This window comes from Triticum urartu, chromosome 7A (assembly GCF_056163025.1).
Source record: "Triticum urartu cultivar PI428250 chromosome 7A, HENAU_Tu73, whole genome shotgun sequence".
Classification (NCBI taxonomy): Eukaryota; Viridiplantae; Streptophyta; class Magnoliopsida; order Poales; family Poaceae; genus Triticum; species Triticum urartu.
In genome coordinates, this window is record NC_141879.1 from 611187867 (window position 1) to 611206764 (window position 18898).

At 47.1% G+C, this 18898-nt stretch overlaps 1 protein-coding gene and 1 pseudogene across 1 annotated transcript; one reads left to right on the plus strand and one right to left on the minus strand.

The window, feature by feature from the left end:
• The first annotated feature begins 539 nt into the window (after positions 1-539).
• On the plus strand, positions 540-6391 carry LOC125523710 (delta-aminolevulinic acid dehydratase, chloroplastic). Its single transcript, XM_048688776.2, has 13 exons — positions 540-697; positions 1007-1304; positions 1393-1504; positions 1587-1660; positions 1870-1938; positions 2018-2101; positions 2188-2257; positions 3046-3101; positions 3192-3313; positions 3421-3492; positions 3592-3673; positions 3761-3838; positions 5949-6391. The coding sequence occupies exons 2-13, from the start codon at positions 1014-1016 to the stop codon at positions 6123-6125; spliced, it is 1287 nt and encodes a 428-aa protein (XP_048544733.1). The 5' UTR covers positions 540-697; positions 1007-1013; the 3' UTR covers positions 6126-6391.
• A 1035-nt stretch (positions 6392-7426) lies between these two features.
• Positions 7427-9603, minus strand: LOC125523709 (leucine-rich repeat extensin-like protein 7 pseudogene; annotated as a pseudogene).
• Between the last annotated feature and the right edge of the window lie 9295 nt (positions 9604-18898).

Below are 18898 nucleotides of genomic sequence, written 5' to 3' on the forward strand. Positions count from 1 at the left end.
GTTGTCCTTGAAGCAGGGGACCGCGGCTTGCTCGATTTGCGTCGGATCCTAGTGTGCGACGCGCGATTTGGTGCGCCATTGTGCTGCAGGATTTTCCGTCGACGGCCTCAGTCCCTGTAGCGCCCCGGCAGCAGCGTTTTCACGGTGGCGGGGGCTGGCGCTGCGCGCAGCGCAGGTGTGTCTGGATGGCGGACATGGTTTTTTGTTTCTGAAACAGAGCGGTTGCTGCAGGAATAGTCACGTGCGCGATAGTTGGATCGGACGGTTGTCAGGATGCGTATCGGACGGTGGTACAGGCGGCGGATGTTTTGAAAACAACCACCGGCCGACGCGTAGCGGTCGCGTTATTTTATCCCTGAAAGAAAAAGCAAGGAACCTGATTTATTTTATCATCTTTTGTCGACTCTACCGTTTGTTTGAAAAGAAAATGTATTTTCATCACTTGCAAAAAGAAATGTATTTTCATGACTGCAATCAGTAGGCTCGACACGTTGGTTCAGCTTCAGGTTCAGGTTAGCTGAAAGTAAAAAAAGGTTCAGGTTCATGTACACGGCGGTCACGACATGGAGACAGCGAAACGCAAGACATCGTCTAGTTAGTACAGGAGATCTCTTTGCAGTAGGTGGGGGTCGCCGTCGGAGAGGATTGAGGCCACATCGTCTTCTCCTCATCTTCTTCCCCATCTTCCATCCATCAGGTACGCCGCCGCCGCCTCCTCCCTCTTCTTCCTCCTCCCCAAGATTTGCATGTCCCTTCTACTCGTCAGGCTAAATTCAGCCCCCAATCTCTTCCTGATGACCAACCCCATCCAAAGCTCAGCGCAATCCAGATTATCCACCCGCCGCCTCTGGTGGCACTAGCCTAGAAGAATCAAGATCCATCTTTTACCGGTTTCTTAGAGTCTACACCTCAATTTTGATCGAGCTACGCAGCACTGAATCTGATATAGCGACGCGATTGTCAACCATGTCTGCGAAATTCACTTTCCTTGGTCTCGGTGTTGCAGATAGGCCATGGCTTCCACCGTCCCCTTCTCGCCGGCCAAGGTCCAGATGCTCAAGGCGACCAACTGCCACGGCCACGCGGCCTTCGGCAGCTGTTTCGCCGTCCCAAGAACCGGGCTAAAGCAGCGTTCCCTGGCCGTCAGGGTCAGCAGCGAGCAGGAGGCGGCCGCCGCCGTCAGGGCGCCGTCGGGGAGGAGCATCGAGGAGTGCGAGGCCGACGCCGTCGCCGGGAGATTCCCTGCCCCCGCGGCGTTTGTCAGACCAAAGGCCCCCGATGGCACGCCTGAGATCAGGCCTCTTGTAAGCTCCAATCTGATTTTTGCAATGTTGCTCGTGTACATTGCAGTTGCAGGAAACTGAATCGGAGGCATGTTTGATGTGTGTTCAGGACATGGCAAAGCGCCCTCGTCGCAACCGCAGGTCGCCAGCTCTTAGGGCTGCATTCCAGGAGACAACCATCTCGCCCGCTAATTTGGTGCTCCCATTGTTCATCCACGAAGGTTGCCTTGAAATCTACTTGCTTGAATGCTGGACCATTTGAGATTTGGTATATCAAGGTTATTTTTATGTGATGATTTGCAGGGGAAGAGGATGCTCCAATTGGCGCCATGCCCGGGTGCTTTAGGCTTGGATGGCAGCATGGGCTTCTTGATGAGGTATTGCAAGTACTGCAAATTTACCTCTTTTATTTTCTAAGATTTGGATCAGATTTGTCATCTATGTTTGATGAATTTGATGGAACTCTAAATATGTGTTTATTTCCTTGTCACTTGGATAGTGGGTTGCACTTGGACCAATAGTCTTAGGTAGCAATCAGTATTCAGAGCTGATGTAATGTCATCCATACAACCACTCTTATATGCAGGTGTATAAGGCACGCGATGTTGGTGTTAACAGCTTTGTGCTCTTTCCAAAGGTTCCGGATGCATTGAAGGTATTTGAAAAATATGACTGATCATTTGCCACGCTCTTGTATTTGTGCCTTGGAATGACTTGAATGCTTTATTCCTTAGTCTCCAACAGGAGTTGAAGCATACAATGACAATGGTTTGGTTCCACGAACAATTCGCCTGCTCAAGGATAAGTTCCCTGATATTGTAAGTTTGTTTCCCTCATTCATTGTGTATTGTCGTTTGCATCAATGCTACCAATTTCTTTGCTTCTAATCATATGACGAATTTAGATTGTTTACACGGATGTTGCTTTGGACCCGTATTCATCTGATGGACATGATGGCATCGTGAGGGAAGATGGTAATGAAAATGATGGCATTTTTATCTTACACTTTCCAGAGGGTCATATGTGCATGATATGTTGATCTGCTTGTATCCTGAGTTGCTGATAGCATTAGAAATATGCTAGCTAGTTCAAAAATATTGTTGCAGTCTCCTGGTATGAAGGTCACACCACACTGGATGTGGGCATACGGCCAAGAAACTATCATCCTAGTTCCTGATAAGTATTGTTGGCCAGTTTGGTTTTGTATGAGCCTGAGATGCTATGGTTTTTATGACATCACTTTGATTGTCCAGATTTGATTTTCTAAAAGTATTACTGGACCACTTGATTACTGCTAGGAGCCTGAGATACTGTGTGCCTGCACAGTCAACAGCTTAATCAAGTCGTTAGTTTTGTCACGTGGCACCGAAACTATAATTTCCTAAAAATAATTTTAAAATATGCTGCACAAATGTATTTCGTCACAAGAATCTCGTTGGGTGCTTCCCAGATCATCGAAATTAGCAAAAAATGAAAATGTGCATTCCGTAGTGTTTAAACCTGCAGGAATTGGTTGGCTCCTGTAGCTTTTTGTATCCCTATTGAATGACGATAAACTGATTACTAGTGCAAAAAGGTACTTAAATTATAAGCTTAGCTGTTCAGTGGTCATGCCCATGTTTAGAATTTGGAATTACAGTACAAGCAGTTTTCATTACTATTTTTTTGTCCAAACAACTGATGGACTTAGATGTTTATCAGAAGGCACAAGTTACGTACAAACTTCTGTCTAGCTAATTGTGATTTGTTTCAATCCCATCAGGAGTAATTCTGAACGATGAAACAGTATATCAGTTGTGCAAACAGGCAGTTTCACAGGTCCATCTCTTCTCTTGGTACTATGTGTTGGATTTGGTTGATGAGTATGCAACTGTTCACTAACATAAACTTGTTCCATGAACTAAATAGGCACGTGCTGGTGCCGATGTAGTTAGTCCTAGTGACATGATGGATGGTCGTGTTGGAGCAATCCGTTCTGCTTTGGATGCTGAGGGTTTCAATGATGTCTCCATCATGTCCTATACTGCAAAGTACATACCTATACCATTCATGGCATCATAGTATTTCTGTTATCCTATTCTTTTACATTACGTCTTTGTTATGTGACTGATGCATCCGCAATATATGTTTTTTGCAGGTACGCCAGTTCATTTTACGGGCCATTCCGAGAAGCTTTAGATTCAAATCCACGATTTGGGGATAAGAAAACGTACGGAGCTGACAGTAACGCTACTCTATTGGTTTTCATCCTGTGTACAGTTTAATTGCTCAATATTATCTAAATGTCTTGCCCCTTTTCGTTCTGAAGCTATCAGATGAACCCAGCTAACTACAGGGAAGCCCTTCTAGAAACTGCAGCAGATGAGGCCGAAGGGGCTGATATCCTTCTAGTAATTCTCTTGCTTATTATTCGGTGCTGTATTACCAAAGGCAACTCTTGTGTATGTTGCTCCATAATCATGGTTACCTTGTGACAGGTGAAACCTGGATTGCCGTACTTGGATATCATCCGACTTCTCCGGGATAATTCTGCACTGCCAATTGCTGCATACCAGGTTAGTTCATTACCAGGTCCATAATCCTTGTTGATGTGATGTTTTTGCCATTTCTGTCTGGAATTCCACAAGAAACCTGGACCTCGTTGTTTACTGTATACCTCCGATGCAGTTAATGAAATCGTTTTAGCAGCAGCACGTAAGTGCATATCATAATTCGCTACCCAATTGCCACTTGCCTCGATAGTTTTGCCGCACAAGAACATTTCTCATTTGTCTTATCAATACCCGAGTCATATATTTCATCGTCCTTATCTTCTTTACACAAACACCATCAGTTGGTAGCCATTTCAAGCAGCAGGCCGCTAAAGTAGTACTAGATCACTACGCATTTGTGCACTCTGACTGCATCTGCCTATTTCTAAACTGTAGAGTAGAAATTCTCTTGGGCAGCACACGTGCACCAAAGATTTCAGTAAAGTCTGAATCTTGATCTATCGTTTATCTCAATAGTTTTGATCCGAAGCTCTCTCCTTGAGAGTTCTCAAAAACTTCAGCACCAACATTAGTTAATCTTAAGAAGTTGACCAGATTTATTTTATTTTATTTTATTTTTGAGGTGTTTATTTTTTGCTTTTGTATTCCTGCTTATTTTTTACGCTAAAAATGGAGGCTGATTCTGTCATTGTGTTAGGAAAGAAAAAAGTAGAGGTGGCGATATCATCCTGTGAATGAATTTGATATGATTAATTAAACTGAACTAATTAATCCTTGAGTTTACGAGTTAGAATCATAAGTTGATGTTGTTTGCATGGTGTTTCTGTTGTTATACTTTGAGGTCAAAGCGAGTGAAATTCTGAACCAATCAAAAGCCTGAACCTTGATCTATCCTTATGAATGGTTATGAGTAAACTTACGTAACTGATCCTTGAGGTTACAATCCTGAATCAGAAGATGATCTCGTATGTGTTATGTTTTTTCTTTTCTTTTTGGGTTATGATTGTACTCCCTCCGTTCCTAAATAGTACTACAATTCTTTTTAGAGATTTCAATACGGACTACATACGGATGTATAAAGACATGTTTTAGAGTGTAGATTTATTCATTTTGCTCCGTATGTAGTCCATTTTTTTTCTATTTTTTTTCTTTTGAAAGATCCAGATTACCTGGAGAGTACAAAAACGCTAACTGCTCAAAACAATCAGTAGCGAGGCTGAAGAGGAATAATGGGCTAGGCTAAGAAAGCCCCCAGCACTACTTCAGCAAAAAGGTGATATCTCACGTCGGGTCCCCGAAAGGGGTCTCTATGCACTTCGCTCTGGCGAGTCGCCACTGCTCCATGTCGCTTCTGGTGGCACCGATAATGTCACTGGCGTTCGGCTGCTTTCCCTTGAAAGTGCAGCAGTTTTGCTCCAGCCAGATGCGCCATAAGATCAGGGCTGTCACTGACAGTATCCCCTTCCTGTTGCCCGGCTCCGTCTTGGTGGCGATCATGGACACCACTCCCGTCGTCGAGCTGTGTCCAGCCAGCAGGCTTCAGCGCGGCGCACCCCGTCCACGCCGCTGCTCTTTGGCAAACTTCCTTGGCCACACTGCACTCCTAAAACAGATGCACCGAGGTCTCGAGATTTCTGTTGCATAGCTGGCAGAAATATGCGTTTTCCCAGCCCTGCCTCTGAAGCCGGTCATTGCACCAGAGCCGATTGTGGTGCAGCAGCCAGCAGAAGAACTTGACTTGCCCCGTGGCGGCGTGGCCCAGGTCTTCCATATGAGAGTTTTGAATTCCGTGCACGGCGGGTTCGAAAACTGCAGGGCGTAGGCCGCGCGGGCTGAGCACTCAGCACCGCCTGCAGTCCAGCTGATGTCATCACGCAGACCCGCGGCGACCGTGATCCGCGCGTCGCTGATGATCCGTAACAACCGAATGAACTGCGGCAGAATGCTGTTGACATTGCAGTGCCTCAGATCATGGATCCAGCGATCTCCTTGCAGTGCCGCGGATGTAGTCCGCATTGGAATCTCTAAAAAGACTTGTACGTATTTAGGAACGGAGGGAGTAGCTGAAAGAGAGGATCGAATGATGCACTTACCATTTTGGCTCGGCTTTGGTGAAAAGGAGAGTGAAATTCTGAAGCAATTATCCTACATTGTTTCCTTTTGTGCGTTTCAGGTGTCTGGCGAGTACTCGATGATCAAGGCCGGCGGGGCGCTGAACATGATCGACGAGGAGAAGGTGATGATGGAGTCGCTCATGTGCCTGCGGCGAGCCGGCGCCGACGTCATCCTCACCTACTTCGCCCGCCAGGCCGCCGTCGTCCTCTGCGGCATGGGATCCGCTGCCAAGTAGGAGCACTAGGTCAGGTCAACTGGTCACCCCCCCTGTGATTATCGATTAATGTGTAAATCTGAGGAGCCAATGTGCTTGAGTAGTTGGCCTTGACGTTTGACCCTAAAGCACTTGAATAATCTGCAAGTCTCGTAGTACATGATCGTTAGTTTGTTACTAATTCTTTCTTTTTACCGAGTATACATGATTTTTTTCCCTTTCGATTGCTAGGGAGATACTACCGTGCCCCGGTATATGATGATTTTACGAGTACATTTGAATTTTCACTGGCGCACATTTTTCTGTATCATTCATTTTCACCGGAGTACCGAGTGCAATTGGCGTGATTTTCTTCAGAGTACATTTGAATTTGTTCGGGATTTGGTTGACAAATATGTTGGATGGAACGTGGAAGATCCGATGGTGTGATCCCAGCAGCGACGATGAGTGCGTGTTAAGCAGCCGCACGATCCCGTCGGCTGGGTTCATCGGGGGGAGGTGGTTTAACAAAGTTTGAACGAGACCCAGCAGTAGATCGCAGGCACGCAGAGCACGGGACCCAACAGTGGATCGCAGGCAGTAATGCGTGTGCTTCTGGTAAGCACGCAGCAGGCAGGCAGGCACGCTCATAGGATCTCGGGCGTAGGGAGGCGTAATTAACTCCGATCATCAAGTGATGGGTGGCAAACGGCCATAGCTGGCTGGCTCCAGCCTCCAGTAGCTTGCAGGTTTTGCTCAGGCCGACGCAATTGCAGTCGCAGTTGTGGCTGCAGAGGCGACGGCCGGGCAGGCAGCAATTACTAGGCCCCCTCATCCGCTCCGCTCCCACGTGAAACAAATCACGGGCCTCGAAAGATAATAATTTCAATGCACTGGTATAGTGGAGCAACATCAACTTCGTCCAAGTCGTAACGTTCTGGTACCATCCACTGCAAGATTCACTGTACTGCACGTCGCTGCACCTGTGGAGAGGCTCAAAGTCCATTCCGTGGAGTAAATAAATGGCGCCACAGCTACCACCGGCCCTAATTGACTAGTCATTCAACATTCATCCGTTCCATTCATTCATTAGGCATGGCGTGAGTGCCCCATCACTGCTTATCATCACACTATGTATCGTAGTAGCATCGTACTACTGCCAGCATAACTCGTGTGCCGCTGCAACGTGTTCTCGCATGCATGCATGCATGTGATCCTCGATCGTGCGTGCCACAACCACCGGTCCAAGGCCGCATTGCGTTGCGTCGCTGTTCATCCATCGAGCATGGCAACCGGTACACCGGCGGTGAACATCGATCGAGCAAGCAAACAAACGAAAGAAGTGAAAGAATCCACCGCGGAGACTTGCTTTGAATTTAATTCGGGATCAAATAACGACATAACAAATGGACAGACGGCAGGGAGAGAATGTGAAGAAAATACAAGAACGTCCAAGAAGAAGGAAGCTACGGAGAGAGATGTACTGGTGACGACATGACGGGCTGGCTGGCTGACGACGAGCGTTCCGGCCGTGGAGGTGGCGGCCGGACGGGCCGACCGATCAGCCTGCGGCCACTACCTAGCTAGCAGCTAGCTCTACGGCCCCGTGGGCGGCGGCGGCGACCCGTAGGAGACGCCGTGGACCGGCGGCATTGGAGGCGGCGGCGACGAGTAGGACACCCCGTAGACCGGCGGGAGGAGCGGGGGCGGCGGCGACGAGTATGACACGCCGTGCACCGGGGGCAACGGCACTGTCGTTGGTGGTGGTGGCGGGGACGAGTATGGCATGCCGTGAACCGGCGGCGTCCCGCCTTCGCCGCTTGGTGGAGAGGATGGCGCTCCGCCTTCGCCGCTTGGTGGAGGGGGTGGCGTCCATGGGCCAGGGGCGGGGAGCGGCAGCGGCGAGGATGGTGTGGGAGCGGTCGGCGGCGTGAGGGCCGGAGGGGCGTACCCGGGGGGAGGTGTTGTGGGTTGGTGGCTGGACGGCGAGGACGCGGACGGCGGCTGGTTGCCGGAGGACGGAGGCGGGGTGCCCTGGGATGGCGGTGCGGTTGAGGGCGGCATTGCGTGCCCGGGGCTCTCGCTGTGGGTCGGAGGTGGCGGCGCCGCCGTTCCTGGCGTTGTGGAGCCACCGGGCGGGGACGGGGACGATGGGGTGGACGAGCCCGGCGGGAACAATGGGCCCGGCGGCGTAAACCAACCCGGCGGTGGCGGCGACCCGCTACGATGGCCCCTCGACGGCCCGCCCCTTGGATTGGGCGGCCTGCGGCCTCCTTGCGACCCCCTGCCTGGGCTTGGCGCTGCTGATGCCTGACACTGCGACCTGCTGCAGTCGAACGGGCTGGCTGCCGCCGCGGCGCACTGTGCCGGCGGCCGCTGCGCGGGAGCCCCGGGGATGCAGTTCCACCTGCCGTCCGCCGTCGCCACGGCGCACCCCGGCCGGCCGGTGAAGAAGTTGTCCTCGTAGGTGAAGTTCCTCAGACTCGGCAGCCCGCAGACGCTCGCCGGCACCGCGCCCTCCAAGAGATTCCCGGCGACGTTGAGCTCCTGGACGGCCACCAACCCAGCGACGGTGGCCGGGAGCGGGCCCTGCAGGCCGTTGCCGCTGACATCGAACACGGTCACCTTCCTGAGCATCCCCACCTGCGGCGGGATGCAGCCGGTGAGGTCGTCGTCGATGAGCACGATCTCGTTGAGCGTCTCGGCCATCCTCCCAATCGACGGCGGGATGCACCCCCCGAGCCTGTTGTGCGCGAGCACGAGCACGGAGGCCGGCGAGTTGCCGAGGTTGGGCGGGATGGGGCGCGTGAGGCGATTCGAGTTGAGGAAGATGGCGTCGAGCGGGCGGTCGAAGAGCGCGGGCGGGATGCCGCCCTCGAACTCGTTGAACCTGAGGTCGAGGTAGCGGAGCGAGGGCAGCTGGAGCACGACCTCCGGGAAGCCGCCGACGAAGCGGTTGTTGCTGATGTCGAGCTCGTGGAGGAGGCGGAGGTGGAGGAAGGTGTCCGGGAGCACGCCGCAGAAGCGGTTGGAGTTGAGGTGGAGCAGGGCCAGGTCGGGGAGCCCCGCGGGGAGCGAGTCGGGGATGTACCCGGCGATGTCGGCGTGGTTGAGGTCGATCCCGGCCACGACGACCACGCCGCCGTCGGCGGGGTGCGGCGCGCAGAAGACGCCGTTGTAGGCGCAGACGTTGGGGCCCGACCAGTTGGCGGTGAAGTTGGCCGGGTCGGAGAAGATGGCGGTGCGGCGCCAGGTCTGCAGCGCGACGTAGGCCGCCCGGAGGCGCGGGTTGGGGAACGCCCAGGACGGCGGCGGGTCGAGCGGGGGCTGCTGCGACGAGGCCGGCGCGGGCGCGAGCGCGACGGCGAGGAGCAGCAGCGCCAGCGCGAGGAGGGCGCGGCGGCGGCCCGTCATGGCCGCGCGCGGTGGGGCGGCGGCGGCGGCGCGCGCGGGGTTGGGTGGAGGAGGGGAGGAGGTTTAGCTGGGGAGGGGGGGAGTGGGGTGGTGGAGGGAGTGAGGGTGGAGTGATGGAAGGGGCAAAGGTGGCAGAGGGGTCACATGGAGGGTTAACGCGGAACGAGAAGCTCGAGGCAGAGAGAGAAAGAGACTAAGAGAGCGTGTCGGCCGGGCCGGGCCGTTCTGGGCCGGGCTGGGCCGGGCTGGAGGTGGGCCCGGTGTGGCCGCGGAGTCAAACGATCGCGTGTGCGTCGTGATGTTTCTTCGTCCGTGCTAATGTTTTTTGAATGTTTTTTTAGCATTAGTACCGACACAAGCGTTCATATACACGCGCATACACTCACCTCTATGAACGCACACACGCACACCCTACCCCTATGAGCATCTCCAAAAGACTGAGTCGGCATATCATCTTGAGATTTACGAAGTCACTGTAGACGCCTCGTCATTGACGGGAGATACCACTGTCCACTTAACCAACTCAATCATAGGTTGATTTGCATTTTTTAAATGTTTGATCCGTGCAAATCGAATCAGTGGTAAATGGATGGCCGTGGCTTCATTAGTTGAGTGGTGCTGACCTGACTCAGTAATGTTTCGTCCGTGCGAACCGTGTAGCTGGAAAAGACTTGACATCCCCAGGTGGCAGCGATTTAAGGAGGGGATGCCACGTGCTACGAGCTATGCCTCCAATTGCTCATCACAAATCATCAACTTTCAGCGAGAGAAAAATCGCAAGTCCTGCTACTCAAAGATTAGTCCCGTCCATTAGACCTCGATGATCACCTCAAATAGTGCAGATTAATGAGATATTGTCCTGATTAATACTCGAGTACTACTAAGAAGCAGATCATGTTCTTAGTCATTGATAATCCAACTAAGCATGGAGTTTAAGAAACTGGGCAATTTGTTTGAACTTCTGGGGGGCCTTCCTCCTCTTGTCATGAGTGTACAAGCTCACATATTGTTGATCGATCGAGATGGTTACGGTCAGATCTAATCCAAGCACTTCAATCGATGACTAAAATACAGATTTGGAACGGTAGTGGTCGATGGGGTTTTGTAGTGTGCACCACGCGTACTCGTGGATTATTTGAGGGTTTCAAGGCACAGCACACCGGGCCCCTATTACTTGATCGACGACTTCCTCAAACATATATTCAAAAAACTCGAGTCTCTATCGTCAAGTCATCCTAGTATCATGCATGCACGGGTACATTGCAACGCAACGTGTCGGTGAGGAACTGAGGATCATATTGATGTAATGCTGCTACATTTTCATTTTTTTAAGGTGTTTTCGTTCATTCTTGGTCCTCATACTCCGGATATGTAACGTTGTTTAATGATGTGGCAATGTGATGCACACGAGTGTTTATGTGTGTGTATTCTTTGTTGCGTGAATCCACTGAATTGGGCAGCACCTCCCACTTGTAGAGAAAGTTGGTTCAAATGGGCACTTTAGCTTCAAAAACTTGTCAACCTTGATGAGCCTGAGGTGTCTGAGGCACTAGCTCCGCACATTAGGAAGAGAGGTTTGACCGAAGCGTGGCGGGCGTTGGGTGAGCACAAGAAGAGAACTCTAAAAGGAGTGCATGTCGTCACGAGATCACAAGAAGAGAACCCTGAAACAGGTGTCATCGTCGAGACGTTGTCCAACAACTTGGCCCAGCTGGTCACCCCATGATCACGCATGAATGGTTCCCAAGCACATTGATCAGCTACTCCTGTGAGCTCGGAGGTAGTAGCTTCCGCACTATCCCACCGGTTAGGCTTGATTTTGTCCTCAATGAACACCGACTCGAGGAGTCCAAGATGGGGGTGGTCCATGATAGGGCTTTTGTAACGTGAATATGATGCACATGATGATATAGCTGCCAACATTAGTGAGATTAATAGTATTGTTCTTGCTAACTCAAATAAAAAGCAGTGTTGTTATCTTATTTGAAGAATTTTTGTGATATGTGCATGATCAATGAGTGAGTACAGGAATATACGCACATTCGCGGGCACCTGTATGGATCTAACTTCGTCCACTGTGTTCTCCGATACGTCTCTGTCGTATCTATTTTTTCAAACACTTTTGCCCTTGTTTTGGACTCTAACTTGCATGATTTGAATGGAACTAAGCTGGACTAACGCTGTTTTCAGCAGAATTGCCATGGTATTATTTATATGCAGAAACAAAAGTTCTCGGAATGACCTGAAACTTCACGGAACGTCCTTTTGGAAATAATAAAAAATCCTGGCAAAAGATCAAGACCAGGGGGCCCACACCCTAGCCACGAGGGTGGGGGCGCGCCCCCTACCTCGTGGGCCCCCCTGGAGCTCCTCCGACCTCAACTCCAACTCTATATATTTGCTTTCGGGGAGAGAAAAATCAAAGAGAAGGATTCATCGCGTTTTACGATACGGAGCCGCCGCCAAGCCCTAAAACCTTTCGGGAGGGCTGATCTAGAGTCCGTTCGGGGCTCCGGAGAGGGGAATCCGTCGCCATCATCATCATCAACCTTCCTCCATCACCAATTTCATGATGCTCACCGCCGTGCATGAGTAATTCCATCGTAGGCTTGCTGGACAGTGATGGGTTGGATGAGATTTATCATGTAATCGAGTTAGTTTTGTTAGGGTTTGATCCCTAGTATCCACTATGTTCTGAGATTGATGTTGCTATGACTTTGCTATGCTTAATTCTTGTCACGGGCCCGAGTGCCATGATTTCATATCTGAACCTATTATGTTTTCATGAATATATATGAGTTCTTGATCCCATCTTGCAAGTCTATAGTCACTTACTATGTGTTATGATCCGCCAACCCCGAAGTGACAATAATTGGGACCACTCCCAGTGATGACCGTAGTTTGAGGAGTTAATGTATTCACAATATGTTAATGCTTTGGTCTGGTACTCTATTAAAAGGAGGCCTCAATATCCCTTAGTTTCCGCTAGGACCCCGCTGCCACGGGAGGGTAGGACAAAAGATGTCATGCAAGTTCTTTTCCATAAGCATGTATGACTATATTCGATACATGCCTACATTACATTGAGGAATTGGAGCTAGTTCTGTGTCACCCTAGGTTATGACTGTTACATGATGAACCACATCCGGCATAATTCTCTATCACCAATCCATTTCCTACGAGCTTTCCATATATTGTTCTTTGCTTATTTACTTTTCCGTTGCTATTGTTACAATCACTACAAAATACCAAAACATTACTTTTGTTATCATTACCTTTTGCTACCATTACCAATGCTATCATATTACTTTGCTACTAAATACTTTGCTGCAGATATTAAGTTTTCAGGTGTGGTTGAATTGACAACTCAGCTGCTAATACTTGAGAATATTCTTTGGCTCCCCTTGTGTCGAATCAATAAATTTGGGTTGAATACTCTCCCCTCAAAAACTGTTGCGATCCCCTATACTTGTGGGTTATCAAGACTATTTTCTGGCGTCGTTGCCGGGGATCATAGCTCTATTCTTTGATTCAATTGGGATTTATATCTGCTTATCATTATGAAGAACTTGAGAGATCCAAAACCAAGATTTATCCCTCAACCACGAGGGGAGGTAAGGAACTGCCATCTAGCTCTGCACTTGATTCACCTTCTGTTTTGAGTAAGCTTGCGACACCTAAACCTGCTTCTTCTATTGATTCTGATATGTCGCATGTTATTGATGATGCCACTTCTGCTATGCATGATACTTATGATGAAACTGCTTCTATACTTGATACTACTATGTCACTTGGTGAATTTCTTGATGAACAACTTGCTAGGGTTAGAGAGAATGAAATTATTGAAACTGATAATATTGATGAAAGTGATGATGAAGACTCTCCCCCTAATAAATATGAATTGCCTGTTGTTCCTGAGGGTTATGTTATGGATGAAGAAGCTACTAGAGCTATTTTAGCTTGCAATGATATATATGATTTGAAGAGGTTATTAGCTAAATGGAAACAGCAATCCCTTAATGCTAGAATGAAACCTGACCCTGCTTTTGCTACTTCACCTATCTGTGTTACTGATAAGGATTATGAATTCTCTATTGATCCTGATATAATTACTTTGGTTGAATTTGATCCTTTTTATGGCTATGAATCTGAAACTGTTGTGGCACATCTTACTAAATTGAATGATATATCCACCCTGTTCACTAATGATGAGAGAACTCGTTACTTTTATATCCTTCAAATATTTTCATTCTCATTAAAGGGTGATGCAACAAAGGCAATGTCACTTTTCATGTTAATGGTAATGAGCATACGGTACACTTTCCGAGGAAACAACCTCAAGCCCATAGTATCAATTATATTGGAAAAATTCCATCGATTATTTTTGGAGGTTTTGAATTTCCTCTTCCTACTATTGAGAAGAAATATGATATTCTTATTATTGGGGATGTGCATATCCCCGTTGAGGTAACCTAGTGTTATTCGAAAATTTTCCGGTTCCATGTTATTCGGAATGAGTTTGTTAACAAGACTTGATCAACCTTATTATTGGATTCCTTTTGATGATCATGAGATGGATGAATTTAGAAAACAAAACTATCTGTACCCTCCTTTTACTTTATGTTATTTATATTAAATAAAATAAAAATAAGTATTTTCCGTCTGTTATCTGAATTATCCGTGCAATATAAAAATACCCCGAAAATAAAAGTTCTCCAAATGCCCTGAAATTTAAATATGATTTTCTCTGGAATATTTGAGAATATTTGGCACTGAGAACACAGCACGGGGGGCATCCACCTGGCCACGAGGGTGGAGGGCGCGCCCTACCCCCCTGGGCGCGCCCCCCTGCCTCGTGGGCCCACGGTGGCCCTCCTCCACTTATTCCTGCACCCATACACTCCTTCTTCCTCCCACAAACACCAATATCCAGCTCAAGCACGAGTTCTAGCTCATTTTGCTGCGATTTTCGATCTCCTTGCTCAAAGCACCTCTCACAAAACTTCTTGGGGGGATTGTTCCTTGGTATGTAACTCCTCCATTGGTCCAATTAGTTTTTGTTCTAGTGCTTTATTGATTGCAAATTTGTGCTGCCTAGGTGACCCTGTTCTTGAGCTTGCATGTAAAATTTATATGGTTCCAAGTAGTTTTGATTCATGATATAGGCTCTAGGCACTTGTAGGAGTAGTTGCTATCAATATTGTTGAGTTTGGTTCACTTTTATTTGAAGTTACTAAAAAATTCAGAATTTTTCAAAAAATAATGAAGAGATTTTTGCGGGGCTCATCGAGCCGAAGCTCGAAGGAAAAGCAAAATGAAGAAGCAAAGAAGCCCAAATATAATCTGCCTCGCACCGCGGAGGTTCGGCCGTGTGAATGGCCCTCCGATGATTTCTTGAGAGCGACCGGGATTTATGAGGATTTTTATGAATTGGCTAAGAATGCAGGCCTCACCGACTTCCTCCGCGACCAACGCGAACAATATCTCTTACTCACCAATACTTTTGTGCAAAACTTCTACTATTATCCTAGGGAATCACCTCCTTCAGTAGAGTTTCATCTATATGATGTGGTTAAGAAGATGTCACTATATGAATTTTGCAGGGTTTGCAAAATACCTTTCGAGGGTACCTTAGAGGAACCACATCGTAAAGATGTGGATGGGTTTATTGACACTATCATTGTAGGGGAAACTAGGAAGGTTTCCGATGCAAGAATCACTAGCATACATTTTCTTGTTTTACGCTACTTTGCAATATTTGCTAGTCGTTGCTTAATTGGTCGCAGAAACTGTGGAAACCTTAGTGTTCCTGATATTTTTATTTTTGTTTCATGGTTTATTCCGTGATGGCTCTGTTAGTATGGGCGGTATTATTGCTAAACGGTTAAGTCTAAACTGTACAAAGGGCCCCATCTTTGGTGGTATCTATACTTCACGCCTTGCTACATACTATAACATACCTATTAGGCACTATGAAAAATAAGAAAAATTGCTGCCTACTGTTTATTTAGAGTATAAGAGTATGGTAGCGCATGATTTTATTATAAAGAATAGGGAAGGGGAGCTTAAATACAAATTGTTCTTTGATAAACGTCATCTGGAGACTATCACCTTGCCTGCTCCTTCCTTGTTTGATTTATCTACAGGCCAGTACCTCGTCTCGCCGGAGGATATTCACGCCTACCGGAACCCTACATCAGCCACAGAGCTAGAGTCGGAACCACAAGTTGATCCTCCACGACAGTCTAATTACCAGTGGGACCCGGAGATGATTGCCAAGTGGCAATCAGAGTCTTCTTCTTCGCAGTATGACCCCAACTATTACTATGGATATCCACCAGGGCAGCCGTGGCCATAGACCAACTTAGGCTAAAAGCCTAAGCTTGGGGGAGTACGCATTTCTCACCGACATTACATTCATGTTCACACACTCATTGCTAGATGTCGGTGCTCATACTTTTTCATTGTAATATCCATGCTAGTTTATTTTCTTTTTATGCTTTCTTCTTGTGTGTTTTATAAACCTTAAGAAAAACCAAAAAAAATAGTTTACTTTCCATGCTTGTAGTAGTAATTAAAAAGAAAATCCAAAAATATTTCCTGTTCTTCTTTTGCTTGTTGGGAGCTTTCCCGTGTAAATAGTTTTATTTCTTTTCTTTTCTTTGGGGTCGATAGGATAAGACCATAATTAAATTGTTGAAGTGGCTCTTATATGCATTATTGTTGATCTGACAAAAGAGCCCATATTGCCTTGTCTTCTCCTGTTTATTGAATGCTTGCATATTCCAGCTTAGTCCAATGCACATGCATTGTTATTATTATTCACATCGTTCGGTCATGCAAGTGAAAGGCAATTATGACGATATATGATGGACTGATTGAGATGGGAGAAGCTGGTATGAACTCGACCTCTTTTGTTTTTGTAAATATGATTAGTTCATCGTTCCTGATTCAACCTATTATGAATAAACATGTTTGCAATGAAAACTAGAGATCATAGTTTCTTGTGCCATGCTTAATTAGCTAGGAGCCTATAATGGTTTACCTTGCGTGCCAACATGCTATTAAAATGATTGTCATGCGGTATGATAGGGTGGTATCCGCCTCTGAATGATTTAAGTGACTTGACTTGGCACATGTTGACGTATGTAGTTGAAACAAAATCAACATAGCCTTCACGATATTTATGTTCATGGTGGATTATATCCTACTCATGCTTGCATTCCGTGTTGATTAATTTTAATGCATGTTCATGACTCTTGTCGCTTTCTAGCTGGTCGCTTCCCAGTCTTTTTCTAGCCTTCACCTGTACTAAGCGGGAATACTGCTTGTGCATCCAATCCCATAAACCCCAAAGTTATTCCATATGAGTCCACCATACCTACCTATATACGGTATCTACCTGCCGTTCCAAGTAAATTTGTATGTGCCAAACTCTAAACCTTCAAATAAATATCCTGTTTTGTATGCTCGAATAGCTCATGTATCAACTAGGGTTGTCCGTATCTTCCATGTTAGGCGGGTTATTCTCAAGAGGAGTGGACTCTACTCCTCACTCACGAGAAAATGGCTGGTCACCGGGATGCCCAGTCCCATGCTTTATGCAAACTAAATCAAAATAATCACAAACAAAACTCCCCCTGGGACTCTTGTTACTTGGAGGCACTCGTTGTTTCGAGCAAGCCATGGATTGATGCTTGTTGGTGGAGGGGGAGTATAAACTTTACCATTCTGTTTGGGAACCGCCTATAATGTGTGTAGCATGGAAGATATCGCCATCTTTTGGCTGTTATGTTGACAATGAAAGTATACCGCTCAAAATATTATTCATCTCTATTTTAAAACCGAGCTCTAGCACCTCTACAAATCCCTGCTTCCCTTTGCGAAGGTCCTGTCTATTTACTTTTATGTTGAGTCATCATCCTCTTATTAAAAAGCACCAGTTGGAGAGCACCACTATCATTTGCATTCATTACTGTTAGTTTACATTGAGTATGACTTGACTGGATCTCTTTTACCATGAATTACAATGTCTAGTCAGTCCTTGATCTTTAAAGGTGCTCTCATTTATGTTTTGCGGTCTCAGAAAGGGCTAGCGAGATACCATCTTGTTATATCATATTATGATTGTTTTGAGAAAGTGTTGTCATCCGAGATTTATTATTATTGCTCGCTAGTTGACTACACCATTGATATGAGTAAACATGAGACCTATGCGTTATTGTGAATATGGTTAGTCTATAATCTTTGCTGAAAACTTGAATGCTGGCTTTACATATTTACAACAACAAGAGCAAACAGAGTTTGTAAAAAATTTTCTTTATCACTTTCAGTTTGTCAACTGAATTGCTTGAGGACAAGCAAAGGTTTAAGCTTGGGGGAGTTGATACGTCTCCGCCGTATCTACTTTTCCAAACACTTTTGCCCTTCTTTTGGACTCTAACTTGCATGATTTGAATGGAACTAACCCGGACTAACGTCGTTTTCAGCAGAATTGCCATGGTGTTATTTATGTGCAGAAACAAAAGTTCTCGGAATAACCTGAAACTTCATGGAACGTCTTTTTGGAAATAATAAAAAATCCTGGAAAAAGATCAAGACCAGGGCCCACACCCTAGCCACGAGGGTGGGGGCGCGCCTGCCCCCCCTGGGCGCGCCCCCTACCTCATGGGCCCCCTGGAGCTCCTCCGACCTCAACTCCAACTCTATATATTTGCTTTCGGGGAGAAAAAAATCAGAGAGAAGGATTCATCGCGTTTTACGATATGGAGCCGCCGCCAAGCCCTAATACCTCTCGGGAGGGCTAATCTGGAGTCCGTTCGGGGCTCCGGAGAGGGGAATCCGTCGCCATCATCATCATCAACCTTCCTCCATCACCAATTTCATGATGTTCACCACCGTGCGTGAGTAATTCCATCGTAAGCTTGCTGGACGGTGATGGGTTGGATGAGATTTATCATGTAATCGAGTTAGTTTTGTTAGGGTTTGATCCCTAGTATCCACTATGTTCTGAGATTGATGTTGCTATGACTTTGCTATGCTTAATGCTTGTCACTAGGGTCCGAGTGCCATGATTTCAGATCTGAACCTATTATGTTTTCATGAATATATGTGAGTTCTTGATCCTATCTTGCAAGTCTATAGTCACCTACTATGTGTTATGATCCAGCAACCCCGAAGTGACAATAATTGGGACCACTCCCGGTGATGACCGTAGTTTAAGGAGTTCATGTATTCACTATGTGTTAATGCTTTGGTCCGGTACTCCATTAAAAGGAGGCCTTAATATCCCTTAGTTTCCGCTAGGACCCCGCTGCCACGGGAGGGTAGGACAAAAGATGTCATGCAAGTTCTTTTCCATAAGCACGTATGACTATATTCGGAATACATGCCTATATTAC